The sequence below is a fragment of the Lutzomyia longipalpis genome, chromosome 4 (genome assembly GCF_024334085.1).
Source record: "Lutzomyia longipalpis isolate SR_M1_2022 chromosome 4, ASM2433408v1".
NCBI lineage: Eukaryota > Metazoa > Arthropoda > Insecta > Diptera > Psychodidae > Lutzomyia > Lutzomyia longipalpis.
The window spans coordinates 10,033,256-10,049,912 of NC_074710.1; the positions used below are offsets into that span (position 1 = coordinate 10,033,256).

The 16,657-nt window shown below is 42.2% G+C and overlaps 2 protein-coding genes across 2 annotated transcripts in view; one reads left to right on the plus strand and one right to left on the minus strand.

The window, feature by feature from the left end:
• Positions 1-997: 997 nt before the first annotated feature.
• Positions 998-16,657, plus strand: part of LOC129796129 (cytochrome P450 6g1-like) — a 34,926-nt gene continuing 19,266 nt past the window's right edge. Inside the window, exons 1-2 of the mRNA XM_055837882.1 lie at positions 998-1,407; positions 1,690-2,362. Coding sequence (XP_055693857.1) covers positions 1,100-1,407; positions 1,690-2,362 — 981 coding nt within the window. The 5' untranslated portion in view covers positions 998-1,099. The remainder of the gene's footprint in view (positions 1,408-1,689; positions 2,363-16,657) is intronic.
• The window catches only part of LOC129796020 (dynein beta chain, ciliary-like), a 47,292-nt gene continuing 32,178 nt past the window's right edge, over positions 1,544-16,657 (minus strand). Inside the window, exons 10-14 of the mRNA XM_055837662.1 lie at positions 15,260-15,424; positions 8,656-15,186; positions 8,429-8,595; positions 4,512-7,268; positions 1,544-2,816 (exon numbers count right to left, since the gene is read on the minus strand). Coding sequence (XP_055693637.1) covers positions 2,522-2,816; positions 4,512-7,268; positions 8,429-8,595; positions 8,656-15,186; positions 15,260-15,424 — 9,915 coding nt within the window. The 3' untranslated portion in view covers positions 1,544-2,521. The remainder of the gene's footprint in view (positions 2,817-4,511; positions 7,269-8,428; positions 8,596-8,655; positions 15,187-15,259; positions 15,425-16,657) is intronic.

Here is a 16,657-nt window from a genome sequence, read left to right on the forward strand (position 1 = left end):
GACACACTCCACTACTAGAACCACTAGAATACAGTACCTACCAAAATTTAATGAAACAGCTAGAAGGTTTAGACAGGCGCGGAATTTCTTACTTATTTATTTATTTTTAACCAAGTCCAGGATTTATAGGAAGTCAATAAAAGCTCATTCGACCAAAAGAAAGGAATTTCTCTGAAAGAAAAATCTATAAAGTCGGTCGACAGACAGTCAAATTAATATAGTTTGACTTCAAAAATTGCCCAAAAAAGACAAAACCAACAAAAATTCTCGAAAACTTGCATTAGAATTTCTGAAACTCTTCTTTTACAATTTTGTAAATCTAGGTTAAAAGGCAATTAGAACGTTTCTAATGTTTTTAACAAAACCGAATTTTTTTCGATTTAGAGGTTTTTCAATATCAAAACGAATAAACTCCTTTATATTTAACTTCCGAAGAATCTTAATTTATTCAATGAGATTAAAAAATATTTTTGGAGATTTAAGAAATTAAAAAATTTTTGAATAACAATTGTTATCAAAATTGAAAACAATTTTTATAAAAAAGGAGTTTATTCATTTTGATGCTATACGAAAATCCATCAATAAAAAATACCAAACGAATAAATTCTTGTACAGAAACAAAAATATCAAAATAGAAGTCAGAATATTAAAGACTTAATGACTAAATGAAAAATTCATTTAAAAAAATTCTCCTCAAAATACAACAATTTTTCAACTCACAAACATTCCTCACGTGAAATACCACACAACATTATACAGATAATCACATTTCTACTTTTGTGAACTCTACGCACTTACCGTCCAACTAAAAACAATATTTTAAAACGCCGAAAAAAAATAAATTCATGGTTTCATATAAAAATATGTTATCAAACACGGAATTCCACTTCTATGCAATTTAATAAATTTGTTTAGGGATTGAAAATTGCAAACTCACAGCGACTTTCAATTTTTCCATTAGAACCAATTTTATCTCAAAAGCTTTTCAAGAAGTACTCAAATTAGCTCCGAAGAGATTGCCTCAGTTTACCTCCATTCGTCGCGAAAATCAAACCATTTTTGTGAATATAGTTCAAGTATAGAAAAGTTAGAGGTGAAAATGCTTCTCTTTCTTGCGATTCTTGCGTTTACCGCGTGGTTATTCGTTGTGATTAATCGCACCGGGAAATATTGGAAAAAATATGGAATCCCATTTATTTCATCAATTCCACTTTTGGGAAATTTTTGGGAAGTTGCTACATTTAAAAAATCCGTCATAACGGTTTTTGATGATTTGTACAATGATGTGAAGACAAAAGATGAACCAATTGTTGGTATTCATTGCTTCCATAAACCATCTTTACTCATTAAAGATCCCGAAATGATTAAGAAGGTCCTCATTAAGGATTTCAGCAATTTCTCCGACAGGTATGCGTAGAAAATCTTCGTTTTTCCGCCATTTTGTGGTAAAATCTTTTAAATTGTTCAAATCTGATGAGATATTAAAGCAAATGAAGAAAATCTGGCACCTAAATAACCCTTAAAAGTATTTCAAAAGACAATATTTTATTTTCTAGCTAAAATCGCTCTTTAATTCGCACAATTAACAATTCCTAACCTACAAAAAAAATTAAATTTGTAAAATTATGCACAAAATTGAAAGTTTTTTAGGTTAAGTTTACCTTTTGCCGTATTTATTAAATATTTTAGGCACGTATCATCAGACCCACACTCTGATGCACTCGGAAGCAACAATTTATTCATGATGAGAAACCCAGAATGGAAGGAAATGCGATCAAAACTCTCACCTGTCTTCACGTCCGGTAAGATGCGTCACTTCTTCAATCTCATGATGGACGCTGCAGCGGATTTGGATAAATTCCTTGCGCGTGAAGCCGAAAAGTCCCCGACAAATTCCTTCGTGACGGAAATGAAGGAATTCTGTGCACTCTTCACAACGGACGTCATTGCAAGCTGTGCCTATGGCATTGAGGCACACAGTATGACTGATCCAAATTCCGCTTTTCGCAGAAATGGACGCAAAGTGTTTGATTTCAACTTAAGGCGCTCAACGGAAGTTAACAGCTTCTTTTTCCTTCCTGAATTGGTTCCATTCTTTCGCTTTAAGTTGTTCTCCAATGAAACAACGAACTTTCTGCGTTCCACGATGAATCACGTAATGGAGGAACGTGAGAAGTCAGGCTACACACGCAATGATCTCATTGATATCCTCATTGGGTTGAAGAATGCAAAGCGCGATAAGGAAGATAGGATAAAGTTTGAAGGGGATGTTCTTGTAGCACAGGCTGGGGTCTTCTTCACAGCTGGCTTCGAGACGTCTTCAGCAACAATGTCATTTGCTCTCTACGAGCTCGCAAAGCAGGTGAGTTTTTGCTTTACTTTTTCGCCTTTTAAGCCATTACCATACCCTAACCTAACAAACTTTTTCAAATTTTGCGCTGTAACTGTCATTTTGTAATTTTATTTGATTATGGCTTTTTTAGGTTAGAAACTATTGTTAAACATGGCGGCGAAAGTTGAATTAAGTTTGCAAAAGTAAGCAAACACCCCCGAGAATCCATTTGGATGATCTCTCGAGGGTTCGTAGGTTGAATGTCCACACGTACGTTGCCCCACGTGCACGGGTTTTGTAAACTGGACATTCGTATAAATTCCTAATGTCGTGCTTATCCTGCGTGGTGGCCCTGATGAAGATAACAGGCATCATGCTTGAGAGTTCCTTAAGACGAGCCGGAACCATTGCATTCTCCTCCATATCCCATCGTGCACCATCCATAAAGAGACCATTTATGTAGGCGCCCTCCTTTGGGGGAGCCCTTGATTTATAAAATTACCATTTTATTCAAGTTTAAAAATCATTAAAAATGTACTGGTAAGCTGACCAAGCTTACGGGAGCTGTGTTTCTTTCAGTCTACCAATTTTGTGAGAGCAAACTAGAACGCGAATTAATTTAAATACGCGCAAAGTCGGGAAAAGTTGAAAAGTCATACTCTAAGAAATCTTTAGAAGGCCATATCTCGAGAACGGATCCATAGATTTTCATAAATTTTTTTTTGTTTGAAAGGTCTTGAAGTCAGCTATAACATATCGAAAAATGAAAAAAAATTATGACGCCATTTTCGAAAAATTCGAGTTCGAAATTTTCGAAAACTTTGTTTTTGACTTTAGCAACTCTTGCGGTCATTTCTCGAAGTTGCAATGTTCTAGACATTTGTAGGGTTTCTCGAAACCTTTCATTTGCGCTTGAGTTGATCAAGATCGGACATGTAGAACCCGAGATATGACATGCCAACTTTGGAAGGCTATATCTCGAGAACGGATCCATAGATTTTCTTCATTTTTGGCATGAAGCTAGATAATATGGTCAGCTACAACATATCAAAAAATAAAAAAAAATTATGTCGTCGTTTTCGAGATATTCATCGAAAATTCATCGAAAATTTTGTTTTTGATTTTTGGCCCCCTAGCGGTCACTTTTGAAACTTCGGATGTTCTAGAGAATTGTAGGGTTTGTTGAGATCTTTCATTTGACCCCGGGTTGATCAAAATCGGTCAAGCCGTTTTCGAGTTATGGTCGATTTTCGATGAAAAATTGCGGCAGCCATATTGACTAAACGGCTTGACCGATTTTCGAAAATAAGGCATCGTTGGAAAGGTCTTGATTGCCCCTACAACATATCAGAATTTCAGATTTTTAGCTATAATAGGGGCTGAGATATAGCGAAATCAAAATTTTGAGGTTATTCAAAATGGCGGACGGAGGGGTGGGGGGGTGGATTTGACCTCATAATCGGATGTCTTCCGGTCGATATTTAAACTTTGCCGTTGACCGCAAGTCTCTATCTATTACCGTTCTCTTGTAATTTAGCAAAAGGTTCCGGACGGACGGACGGACGGCCGGCCGGAAAAAATTTTTTGGCGCATACGTTTTTTGGAATGTGGGGACCCTAATTCGTGCTCATCCCAAGTTTGAGCCCGATCTGACGACTTTCGATTTTGCTCGGTACACAAAAGCTGTGTCTGAAAAAACCAAGCTAAAACAAGAATCACAGCTAATTAAATAGCTTGAAGTTTGTACACTTTTCTTCGCGGAACTGTATAATGTCTATAATGTGCTTACCGGAAAGTGTCATAAGTACCTAGAAGTTGTGCAGAATAACTGCTCATTGCGTCAGGAAGTTTCTAAGGGATCTAAGGAACTTCATTTTCAACACCCGGTTGATCTTTTATTTCATCTTTGTGTCAAAATCGGAATCTAAAAAAATGCTTCACGTATTTGCAAAGGGGACTTCCCAAATGGACAGATTTTGTCAAAAAATGAAATTAAAGATCAGCCGAGTGTTGAAAAAAAAGTTCCTCAGATCCCTTAGAAACTTCCTGACGCAATGAGCAGTTATTCTGCACAACTTCTAGGTACTTATGACACTTTCCGGTAAGCACATTAAACCGTTCCGGGAAGAAAAGTGTATTCAAAATGTTCAGTTGCTAAAAAATTATTATCCGAACTTACGTAAAATCTTCCCTGAATTTCTGCGTAACCTCGCAAGTTAGGCACATCCTATCTAGTGGCAATTCATTGCGTCTTGCTGTCTGTTGCATTATGGCCGTTAGAAAGCTCTGGGGATTGAAGAAACCCCCCAACCAGACGGATGATGGTAGAACAAAGTCCGACGACCACTGCTCGAGTTCCTTAAAGCGCAACATAAGATCCGCCAGCCATCCCTGAAGCCCTAAGCAACTGGGATAGGCCAATCGTTCCCAATAGTCTGGGATGCGATCGTAGAAAAGATCCTCTTGCAGGACTTCCATCTCTGCCGTTACGGTGAGCTCCCCCTTGAGTCCCAAGTGCAATTCCCGGAGACTTCGACGAATTTCGCGCATAAGGATATTCATACGTTCGCACTCTTGGAAAGCCACCACAATGAATGGGGTCCTTTCCTCAACGCGTACCATCATTTCGGCAATATTGAACTCATCGGGAACTTTGTCCGTTAGATCTTCAATTATCATCCGAACGGCATCTTCTTTGAGTATTGGGGCTCCGGCATTGGAGGCTGATTCCCGCGGCTGAAGCTCCAAAACGGTCCGGAAGAGATGCTCAGAGACACTCGTGAGGAACCCAATCTCTGCATTGGGATTCAACCCATAGAGATGAGGTGATTCTGGGGGGAGATTGTCATCAATGTAGGTGTGGTAGCCATTGTAGTCCGTGTTGGGGGGTACTTGAAAGCCCGGAGAGAGATTGAGTTCCCCATCGACGAGATCTGGCTGTAGATACTCCTCCAAGTAGGTTTTGCAGAGACGTCGATCCCAGTCGTCAGTTATGTGGCCACCGTACATAATTTCCCCAAATAGGTAGCGCAAATCCTCCCATGGTACCCGGCTATTGGCCTCCAGATAATTGTACAGGACGTAAACACTGATTGTGAGATCACCCACATTGAATGGGTAGACTTTGTTCCATCCCTGTGGCCCGAATTTCCTCCTTTCCGCCACAACGGCGTGAAAGTAGCACAAAGAGAAGAGAATAGCCTTGAAATCCGGCTCCTTCGTGCACATCTCCAGTGTGTCCTGATTGAAGTTATTCAATGCCTGATGGAGGTTTGCCTTCATCCCTGTTGGGGGTTCATTTGTGATCTTAATGGATGATTCAAGGAGACTCTGCGGGATGCAGTGATACTCAGCTGATGGTGCTGGTTCAGCACTCAAGAACAGCCGATAATCCTCATGAGCCACCTCACACGTTGCTTCCACCTTCTTCTCCAGCGTCGACAACCACTTGGAGACCAAATGAATATTCTGCAGGATAACCCAATCTCCATTCTTCGATGCCGCCTCAATGGCACCCTCTGCAACAATCTCCTGCCCCTGCCCAAGGGAAACATTGTAGAAGTTCCCACTCTCAAGGCTAAAACCCAACTTCCTGCCCAGCTTCTCAACATCCACAAGGGGATCAACACCCGGTGAGAGGATAAAGAAGATGGGCGTTGTGGAGTTTGCTTCCTCAAAGGATGCAGCAAAATCCACAATTTTTGCCTCCACATACTGCGGTCCTAGTTTCTCCTCAATGAAAACCTTCACAGCATACGTCATCCTATCCGGACGGAGGGCTCTCATAATACAGAGTCTCTGAATGGATCGCCTCACCTTCCACTCTCCTGGCAATTTTTCCCTTTCGGGCGTTTCCGCCTCAATAAACTTCCTCCAGCGCTTTGCTGAACTCTCAATATCCTTGTCAAGCCCATGAAAATCCTCCAGCAGCGACAGAGCCTTGATCCCACCCCACGAAGTATTGGAGAGAAAATCAAATGGGGAAATTGTATTGGGGATGTAGGGATAGCGCAGGAGAAAATCCAACTGAATGGACTTAATTTCATTCGCATAAAGAAGAATCTGAATGACCATTTGTGCCATAAAGATGAGTTTATCGCGCTCAAACAGCCCACGACAGGTGTACTGAAACACCGCAAATGTAATTGAGTCAATGAGATTTGCCACTCTCTGCGTAATCTTCTCCGTACGCGGAGCATTGACGATGGCCTTGTGGAAGACAACAACAAAGGCTTTCAAGCTAAATTGATAAATTGGATTAATCTTGAACAGGTCATTGAGGATGAAGTAGAGAATGGAAGCTCTCTCAGCCACAGAACGATAATTCTCACGTGCTACATCAATCTGCGAAGACGTTATCCTTGCCTCAATGACCTTGCACTCAATATCAGCAGCAGTCTTCTTTGTCTTCTCCAAATTGAAGACAAGCGTTGGATCCTCCAGCACATTATCCCCAGCATTAGCCAGCCTCCTCAGTAGATCATCCTCCAGGTGCTTCAGGGAAATCTTAAAGGAATTCTGCTGCATCGTCAAATCCGCCTTTTGCTTCTCCAAATCCGGACGTTCAATCTTCACCACACCCGCAAGGAGTTGCTCCTCCAACCCATCACGCGTCACGGTAAAATTAATAAGAGTCGTTTGTGCCTGCATCTCGGGCTTATAGTGCGGATTTGCGAGTTTTGTCTGCAAAATCAACCGGAAGTCCGGATGGTAGTCAATCTCCTTGTCCCCAATCTTTATGAATTTCCCCTTCCGTATGAGAGCACGACCAATTAGTGGATCCAGCACCGCGTCAATTGATTCCTCAATATTCTCAATGAGAAGGACACTTCCGGTGGTTAGAGCCTTCTCAATTACATCCAAATACCCTTTCTGCGTCAATCGCAGCACAATTAAATTCTTTGCATATTTCTGCTTTATCCATTTTATTCCTTGTCTGAAAAAAAATTGAAAATACATTTTTTACACCGAAGTGTAATTAAATCCCTTTGGTGTAAAAAAAACCCAAACCCGGCCGGTCTATTTGTCATACACAATAATGATGGAGGGAATAAAAATTCTGAGAGCTTTTAGAACTACTAAATTGAAGAAAAAACTCCTTTGAAAAACAAAAATATAATTTATTTTTTTAAATTAAAAACCTATTCAAAATACGTTAGGAAACCTCTCAAGTGTTGAAAATTATTTAAGGATCACTTAGAAACAAAGAAATGGCTGTATTTCTTTAATTGAATTTTAAAAGAAGAAATAATTTAGTTTTCTACGCTCCGTGTCAGTCGGGTAATGTCAAAAAAAATGTTTTATGACAATTTATTACACTTAAGGTTTCCATTAACACTTTATGCCGTCCTGCGTTAGAGATTATATACCCAATAAACAAATTTAGCCAACAATTGATCAATTATATTGAGCTCAATATTGAGTCAATGTAGGTCTGTATAGCGTAGCAATTATAGATCAATATGATTGATAGGCAAATGATTGATTGGTCAAAAAAATTGAAGAACAATTGACTCAATCTTGATTGATCTAATTGAGCATCAAGGGGAGTTTATTTGAATAAAAATCTTCTGATCTTCAGATTTTCGTCAAACACTCGTATTATTCGATAAGATTCGCCAAAAATACGAAAGAAAAATCAAAAAATTTGTATTTCTTGCTCTAAAACCAACAGAAGAGCCAGAAAACGCGAAAAACTGTTTTTGACCAAAAAAAAAAAATAAAAAACAAAATTTAAGGGAAAAATCAAAAATTTTCCATTTTTCCAATGGATTAGGGGTGACAAATTGGGTGATTATCCGTATGAAAATCTTTGCATCTTCGCATTATTCGTTAAAAATATCCCTTGTTGAGCATAAATTGACCTAGTGATTGATAAAAAAAAATTAAGAACAATATTTGATCAACAGTTGTCCAATTATTGAGCAATCATAATTCAACTTAGGTCGATCAATTCTAGATCAATCGATTGACTGACTCAATTGAGTTACAAATTATTAATTAATTTTTGATCAATCAGATTGAATATTTATTGGCCCACATGAACACTACACATTGGCTAAATAATTTGTTCGTATGTTAAAAATTTTTACTTACAATTGTGGATCAATCATGAGGGGCCATCTTGTTGAATTTGTCAAAATGGCGGCATTTTCCGTTGACATCCTATCATTTGGGAGTCCTTCATTGTTCCACGAGGCTGTTAAGGCATCATCGCAAATCAAACTGAGAGGATCATTCCCGGAACTATGAGGAATCAATGGCTGTTTAAAAAAATGAAATCTGAGAAGTTTTTAAAATTTTATCAGTTATTTTCTTCTTACCGTAATGCTGTTAAAAGTTGGGATCCACATCTTCTCCAGCAAATCAACCCGGAAGCGTCTTGTAAAAGATCCCACGTAGGAAATGAAGCAAGCAACAAGTAGAGCATCCCCGGATAAATTTCCAATCTTCACCTTCGACTGCAGGACACTTTCACGCCAACGAACATTTTCCGACGCAAGCCCACCCACGAGTCTATTGGCTAGATCAATGGTGAAGGCTGTCTTGTCTGCTTCCTGTTGGTAGCGCTGCTTCTCCGCAACAGCTGCATCAAATTCACTCTTGATCACATTTAGCTTCTCTTCGAGTTCGTGAATTTTATTATTGAGAAATTGCAGCTTCTCCTGGGCCTCGTGCAATTCATCCTGTGCCGCCTGCAGGGCTTTCTGTTTTGGCTCAACAATTTGGTAGACTTCGTAGAATTTGTGAATGTTGATCACCCACGCGCAGAGACCAGCAGCAGCAGCTGACTTTCCCATTATTGCTTCAGGATCAAATTCTGGATCCTCTAAGTAGGGTTGGAGGGCTTCAATGACTTTGGGGTGAATGTGCTCCTTGTCATAGGTTATGAGATCATTGAGAAACGTATCAACCTTCCCCATCATGACTTTTGCCGCTCTCCAGCTGCGATCTTTGGGAATTTTCCCCTTTGGCGCAAAGAGCACCATTACGGCTGCACAGACATTCACCACAGCCTCCGGTGGAGCACCGAAGGAACGCAGCTCTGTCAAATTGTTCTTATTGAGCGTATTGAGAGCCTCCTGGGCTGCAACGAGGGCTGGTTCGGCTTTACGCAAATCCTCTTCACAGAGTTTTGCCTTTATTGAGACATCTTCTTCAATCCTCCGGACTTTCTGCTCTTCCAATGCTGAAATATTCTTCTCCTTCTGCACCATCATGTTCTCCGCACTCACAACAACAATCAACTTGTCGGCAGCTTCATTCTTAATTTTCAAATTAATCTCCTGCTCAGCTAGTTGAGCTTGAAGAAAGTCCACCTGTCTCGCACATTCTGACAGCTTCGTCAGTCCGTTCTCAAGGCGAAAGATCCTCTCTTGAGCCTCCTCATTCTTTGCCGTTAGGAGTTTTGCGTAGAGTGATATGAGTTCAAGGAAGGACTTTGGCGTTGTGTAGTTGTAGCGCTTCTCATTGAGCAGGTAAATCTCGGACATTTCATTCACCGTTCCATGAACGTAGGCCATGAACTCCGAGACAGACGTCCGAAGTTCTGGCGAGAGGCAACTCAGCTTTGAGAGGAATTTAAATGAAACGGATTCAAGGGCACTCTGTGGCCACTCATGAAACCAATCGATAGCCGTGCAGTTAACAATAGCCGGGAACTTCCGTGCCCTTATGCGGAGTGTCGAGCCAACGGGTGAGAAGCAAAGAACAATTTTCAGATGCTGCCGAACTTTATCAATGAAGAACTTCCAGCAATTTTGCTTTGTATCCAACATTCCGCTCTGTTTCACTTCGTTCTTTACGGCTGCTACAATACTCTCAACTTCATCTTCGGGAAAGAGATCGGGGACTTCGCCCGATGCTAGCATGTCATTAATGAGGACTAGGAAGTCTTCCTCGGGTACTTGGGCGTCTGATATGAGGAAGACTGATGGGACATTCTTGACGCCGACTTTTAGGTACAGCGCTGCAATATCCGTTCGAAGATCCTGCATGCCGTAGTCCTTGCGTAGTTGAATTTGGAAGACAGATAGCGTGGAGATGAAAGCAGCTAGGCGTGCTAGGGATTGTTTTCCCGATCCACCGACTCCAATCAGCAGAGCATTCCCCCGGGGGGCTTCGAGGATCCTACTAATCCTGCATACGTGTGCCATTGCATCCTCAAAGAGAACCAAATCCAAATGCCCAACAAGTTCATTGTAGTTCAGCTGTGCCTGATCAAGGAGCTTCGATAGGGATTCCCAGGACTTAACAGGCATGTACTTCGGGTCACTCAGGCTTTCGCTGAAGTGACAATAGATGAGGGGCTCTTCGAACATTTTATGCTCATCGCAATCTTCAAAGGACTTCCTGGCTACCTCCCTTGCGAGCTTCTTGAAGCTGTTGATGTCCTTCATGTTGATCAGTTTGTCGCTGTACACGCGTGTTGCCTCGTGAATATACAGCCGTGCTATGGACGTATCATCGTGGCATGTTTCGTGCGTTGCATACAGGATTCCCGTGAAGATGTTGGCCAGATCACGCATATTGAAGACGTAGTGAAATTTAATTGCATTCGGAAGGAACATTTGACTCATACGTGTATGTAGGGTTAGAGCTGCATCAGTTATCTGGGTACAGAGCTTCTGTACTGACGGTGCAAACTTATTTCCCGCATCTTCGAGATGTTGCGTGAGGATTGTGCTGTAGATGTGCAAGAGGGATTCATTTGAGGGGAAATTCACGGCAAAAACACTAAAATGCCTCTGAAGACGTGGATCGATGGTGAAGGAGCCCGATGTTGGGTTCATACAGGCTGCAAATTGGCAGTTATGAATCTCCTTTAGCGTGAGCTTGGAGCGATCGTACCAATGCTGATAATCCATAAATTGCCTAATGATCGTATGTGGTTGAACTGTACCAAATTGATCAACTTCCGGCATATTAATGTCATCAATAAAGTATATCATCTGCTTACTACCAGGAGGACCGAAATTCCTTCCTGCCTTCTTCTCAAGCGGCATCTCCAGGACATTCTGCAACATATGCGACGTGGTGTAGAAGTTAAATGGGGCATTTGTAACCAAGTAGGAATCTGGGAGATTATTCAGCTTATCCGACACAATGACACTTTTCCCCGAACCTGCTCCTCCGACAAGCATAACTGGATGCCTGTGCTCCATAAGAATGTCCATAAAGTACCGGAGTCTCGTTGTCTCAACGGTTGGAACGAGAATTGACTGAAGGGGAATGTCCAAATCCAGCTCACATTGTGGGATCATTGCCTTCCATTTGGCGAACTTTTGCGTTTGCATGTCAATGTAGCAGTTGAAGATGGACAGTTCATCCGGAAAGGAAACATCCCGGAATTCACTGAGCCACCATTTTGTAAATTCAAGCCTCCAATCGAACATCTGATCTTGATACAGGGCCGATCCAAAGCCCCAAATGGCAGCAAAGACAAAATACAGCTCGTAGACGTCTTTGGGGCTGCCAAGGGGAACATTGGTGGGTACAAGGAGACAATCGAGTAGATGACAAACCATTTGGACCATTGCAATGTCCGAAATAGGGGTGATTTTGCGGAATTTACTCGCTGATGTCACCAAATGCGGAATGTACTTCTCAAAAAGCAGGATCAGGTGCATCTTTTCACGATCATCCCGTGTATCCATCCACGAAGCAACGTACGGGTACCATCCTAGATCCTGAGGGTTAATATAGAGGATCCCAGCCCGTGATACCGTAGCAGGTGTGGCGTACTTCAAGTGTCCAATCTCAAAGAGTAGCCGCATATCCTTTGTCAGGGCAATCCTCTCATTGCTTGCAAGTGTGAGGATCTTATTGTCATCCATCACTGTGTTCAAGCTCTCAATCCACATTGGATCAATATCCCCATCGAGTACAATCCACTTTGGTCCACCACCCACCATATTAGCTTGATCGCGCATAATGTACGAGAACAGCCCATCCTTCCATTCCCTCGTTGTTGGATTGATAATCCCAAACAAATCATCATTGCTCACGGCTTTGGGATTGAGATCATTGTAGTGGGGCTTCTTATTCTCCAGCTGGTACGTCCGGAACAGTGTCTTCCATACTTGCGTCTTTCCCGTTCCTGCGCTGCCAACGATGAAGACTGAATGCCTCACGGCGAAGAGTTCCTCAAGCTGTACCACCTTCAGGACAAAATTATTATCAGCCTGGAGCTTGAGCTCAGTGGCTGCTTTCTTGATGAGCTTCTCAAATTCCGGAGATCTCTTCCGGGGAACATCGAGAGCCGGAAAGAGATCCCCAATCAAGCCCATGAATACGGGCACGTCGTCCGTTACAATTTTGGGAATATTGAAATCCCTTAAGGCTCTCATGAGTACCTGATCTTCAGGCCTTTGCCGATCGCCACGCTTTAAGCTACCAGCAACAACGAGAACGGATTTAATTGCCCTCAATCCCCAGTCGTAGTGATCCTGCTTCGACAGCAATTCCCGACAGAGGGTGTACAGCGTGATGAACTTCCGTGCGAGTATCCTGGCTTCCTGAAAACCCTCAGCAACGAGCATAATTTCGCAAATCAGTGCAAAATCTGGGACAATCATTGAACAAGGACGAAAGAGAGCTTTCAAATTTTCCGGCAACTCCGTACGTCCAGCATAGCCGGGATTCATTGTTATGAATAGCCCTACAGTTGGGATTAGCTTAATTGTCTCCCCCATGAAATCAAAGGTGATTTTCTTCAATTTTATTGCATCCTGAATGGATTTTACTTGCACTGCAACAACTGACAGGACCTCAGCGCTGATCCTGTTGAATTCATCAAAGCACCCCCAGGCTCCTGTTTGAGCTAGGCCTTTGTAGATATTTCCGCAGGATTTGTAGTCCATCTGTTCGGAGCAATTGAACACGTACACCATGATCCCGAGGGCTCTCCCCAGATCCTTTGTTGTTTCCGTCTTCCCCGTTCCTGCTGGCCCCGCTGGAGCACCTCCCATAACAAGGTGCAAACTCTGCGTGAGGGTGATGTAGCATCTATCCGTTAGGGGGGTAATCACGAGCCTCGGCGTATTGCCCAAGTATTCGTAGTCATAGCGAAATTGAGCATCACAAATGTTGGCAAAGCAATCATCCTCCGTGGTGTCCCAACGATGACGCAACTGGCTCTGCCACTGAAAAGCCGTCGCTTGCTCCACCTTCTGTGCAACCATTTTTGCCACAACATCCCTCGAATGGACATCAATTGTGCACACAGTCATGATTTTCTGCCTATCGCCTGTGGACAAGTCCCCAAGGAGGAGATTAATGAGAGCATTCAGCTGGGCAATTTGCTTTTTCTGATACTCCCGGAGGGATGTCTCATAGCCCTCCTCCATCATTTCAAAGGCCACATTGACGTCTGTTGTCCACCAGATTTGTGTCCCACACAGCGCCGTCTGTGCTGGCCAATTGAAGATCCACCTGTGCCGTGGCACTCCCTGATACGCCCCAATGGCTCCCTTAAACAGCCCATGAAGTGTCTCACGCATTATTGCTGTAACCTTTGCCAACCACTCCTCCACTTTCCCCGAACAATCACACTTTCGGCAAAATTCCACGAACTCATCATTCTCCTTTGAATGCATCCCAATGGCTGTTTTCGCGTCCCCCAAGTACTTTAGCTTTGCAATGGAATCAAAGAGTTTTGTCAGGTGTCGTCCAACCATCTCAGGGCGATTCCCATTCGACAGGATATTCAGCAGATCAGCCGAGGAGACAAAGTAAAAACGCGGGAAAGCCAATCTCTTTGTCTCCAAGTAATCATTGAGGGCTTTCTCGCAGAGAATTAGCAACTTGAGCACATCTTCGAGTCTCTCCTGCAAATTCTCCAGCTCAATTATCTCAATTACCGTCGCCGCCGTCGTCATCTCTTGCAGAATCTCCCGGAATTTCACATCAATCTCATCAAATCTCTCCGTATCCGTTGGCAATTGATTCCGAATGTCTTCGGATCCAATGAAAATATTCTCCAAATACATCCACTTCCGCTGAACTTCAAAGTACGTCGTTGTGGCCAGATCAACATTCGACAGGCGCGTCTGCCATTCATGGATTTCCCTGAAGAAGAACTGCACATGCTTGGAGGCAATTAAATTCTGCAGTTGCACCTGATTGTCCTCGAGAGTCTCCACGAGACCCTCAGAGGCACGCAAAAGATGCAAATCCGTGCGTTCATGATGTTCAAATTCAAACGACATTTCCCGCCATGTTGCATCCAAATCGCACAGAGTCTTCTCCATTTGCATCTCCTTCACACTCTTATCCACAATATTCTTCACCTCATCCTCATGGCTGTGGAGATTCAGATCCAGCAATCCCTCGAGGGTTGTCGCCTCATTCGTGCGGAATGCAATGAGATCCTCCAGCTTGTAGATCTCCAGCAATTTCGTGGCCTTCATCAGCTCAATCCAGTGCCTCTCCCTTATCGCTGGATTCTGCAGCTCTGTAATTGCCCTCATAGACGTGACGAGATTCTTCAGGATCATCTCAACGTAAACATACGGCTCCCAATCACGTACATCCTTATCCAATGCCCGAATTTCCTTTGTGAACTTCTTACACTCCTGCTCCATCTCTTCCACATCAATCTTCTTCCACGGCGTCATCTTCCAGTTCTCAATGCACGATTCAACGCAAAATACAAAATCCCACAGCTGCTTAACGAGCCTTATCTCACGCCTACACATGACCACCTTTGCATTCTCCGGAGAATGCAGCTCAAACAACCTCGCTGAATCCATAAGGAAGCTCAGCTGATCCTCCAAGCGTCCTATTTCGATGTTCTTCTTATCACAGCACTCATAAACCCCATAATAGGGCTCCTTGAATGCCTGCACATAGTTCTACAAAAACAATTTAAATATTTTCCGTTCAAAAAAAAGAAGTTTCTTAACTATGAAAAATTCTCATTCTAACCGGAAATTCCCTAAAGTAATCCCGATAGACTTGGAGGCAGGTATCAAATTGCAAAATCCTCCGACATATCTGTTCCATTTGGTAGGATTTTATTGGGGCAATTGATTGCTTAACTTGTACCGAGAGCTTTCGCATTCGATTCCATTCTTCTGGTAAATCCGTTAGCTTGTAAAAGAAGAATTAAATCAAATGAAGGAACAAATTGACAAAAAAACAATTTGACAGCTTTTTTATGAACGTTTGACGTTCCTGTTCAAACGTTTTATACTATTTTTAACGTTTGACGTTTCTTTTTTAACTTTGACAGTTCTTTTCTAACATATTGCGTCTGTTTGGGACGTCTGATATATTTTTTTTCTAACGTTAGATTTTTATTTGACGTTCCTGAAGAATTTTGATGTTTTTTTAATACCTGACGATTTTTAGCTGTGATTCTTTCTTCAAAGAAGCACAGCTTCTGTGTACACTCAAAAATGCAAAGTCGTCAGATCGGGCTCAAACTTGGGATGAGCACGAATTAGGGTCCCCACATTCCAAAAAATGGTGGCGCCAAAAATCATTCCGGCCGGCCGTCCGGCCGTCCGGTTGTCCGTCCGGCCGGAATGTAACGCTAAATTGCAAGAGAACGGTGATAGATAGAGATTTGCGGTCAACGGCAAAGTTCATATATCGAGTGGAAGACATCCGATTATGATGTCATATCCAACCCCCCACCCCCGCGTCCGCCATTTTGGATAACCTCAAAATTTTGTTTTCGCTATATCTCAGCCCCTATTATAGCTAGAGGTCTGAAATTTTGATATGTTGTAGGGGCCATCAAGACCTTTCCAACGATACCTCATTTTCGAAAATCGGCCAAGCCGTTTAGCCAATATGGCCGTCACAACTTTTCATCGAAAATCGGCCATAACTCGAGAACGGCTTGACCGATTTTGATCAACTCGGGCTCAAATGAAAGATATTAACGAGCCCTACAACTGCTCGAAACATCGCAAGTTCAAAAAATGACCGCAAGTGGCGCTAAAATCGAAAACAAAATTTTCGATGAGTTTTCGATGAATATCTCGAGCACCGCTTTATAGAATTGCTTCATATTTTGATATGTCATAGTTGGCTATAATATCTTTCATCATGCCAAAAATAAAGAAAATCTATGTAGCCGTTCCGGAGATATCGCGTTTTAAAGTTAACATGTTATATCTTGAGTTGTGTAAGACCAATGCCCCCAATGCCCCGCAAAGCGGGGCGTTTTATATATACACATATAAAAGTAAAGTAAAATATATATAAATGCATAGATATATACATTATATATACATATAAAAATGCAAAGATAAATATATATAATGAAGAATCGCGACTTGGGGCTCAGGGAACGGAGAACTCTCGCCCCGACTC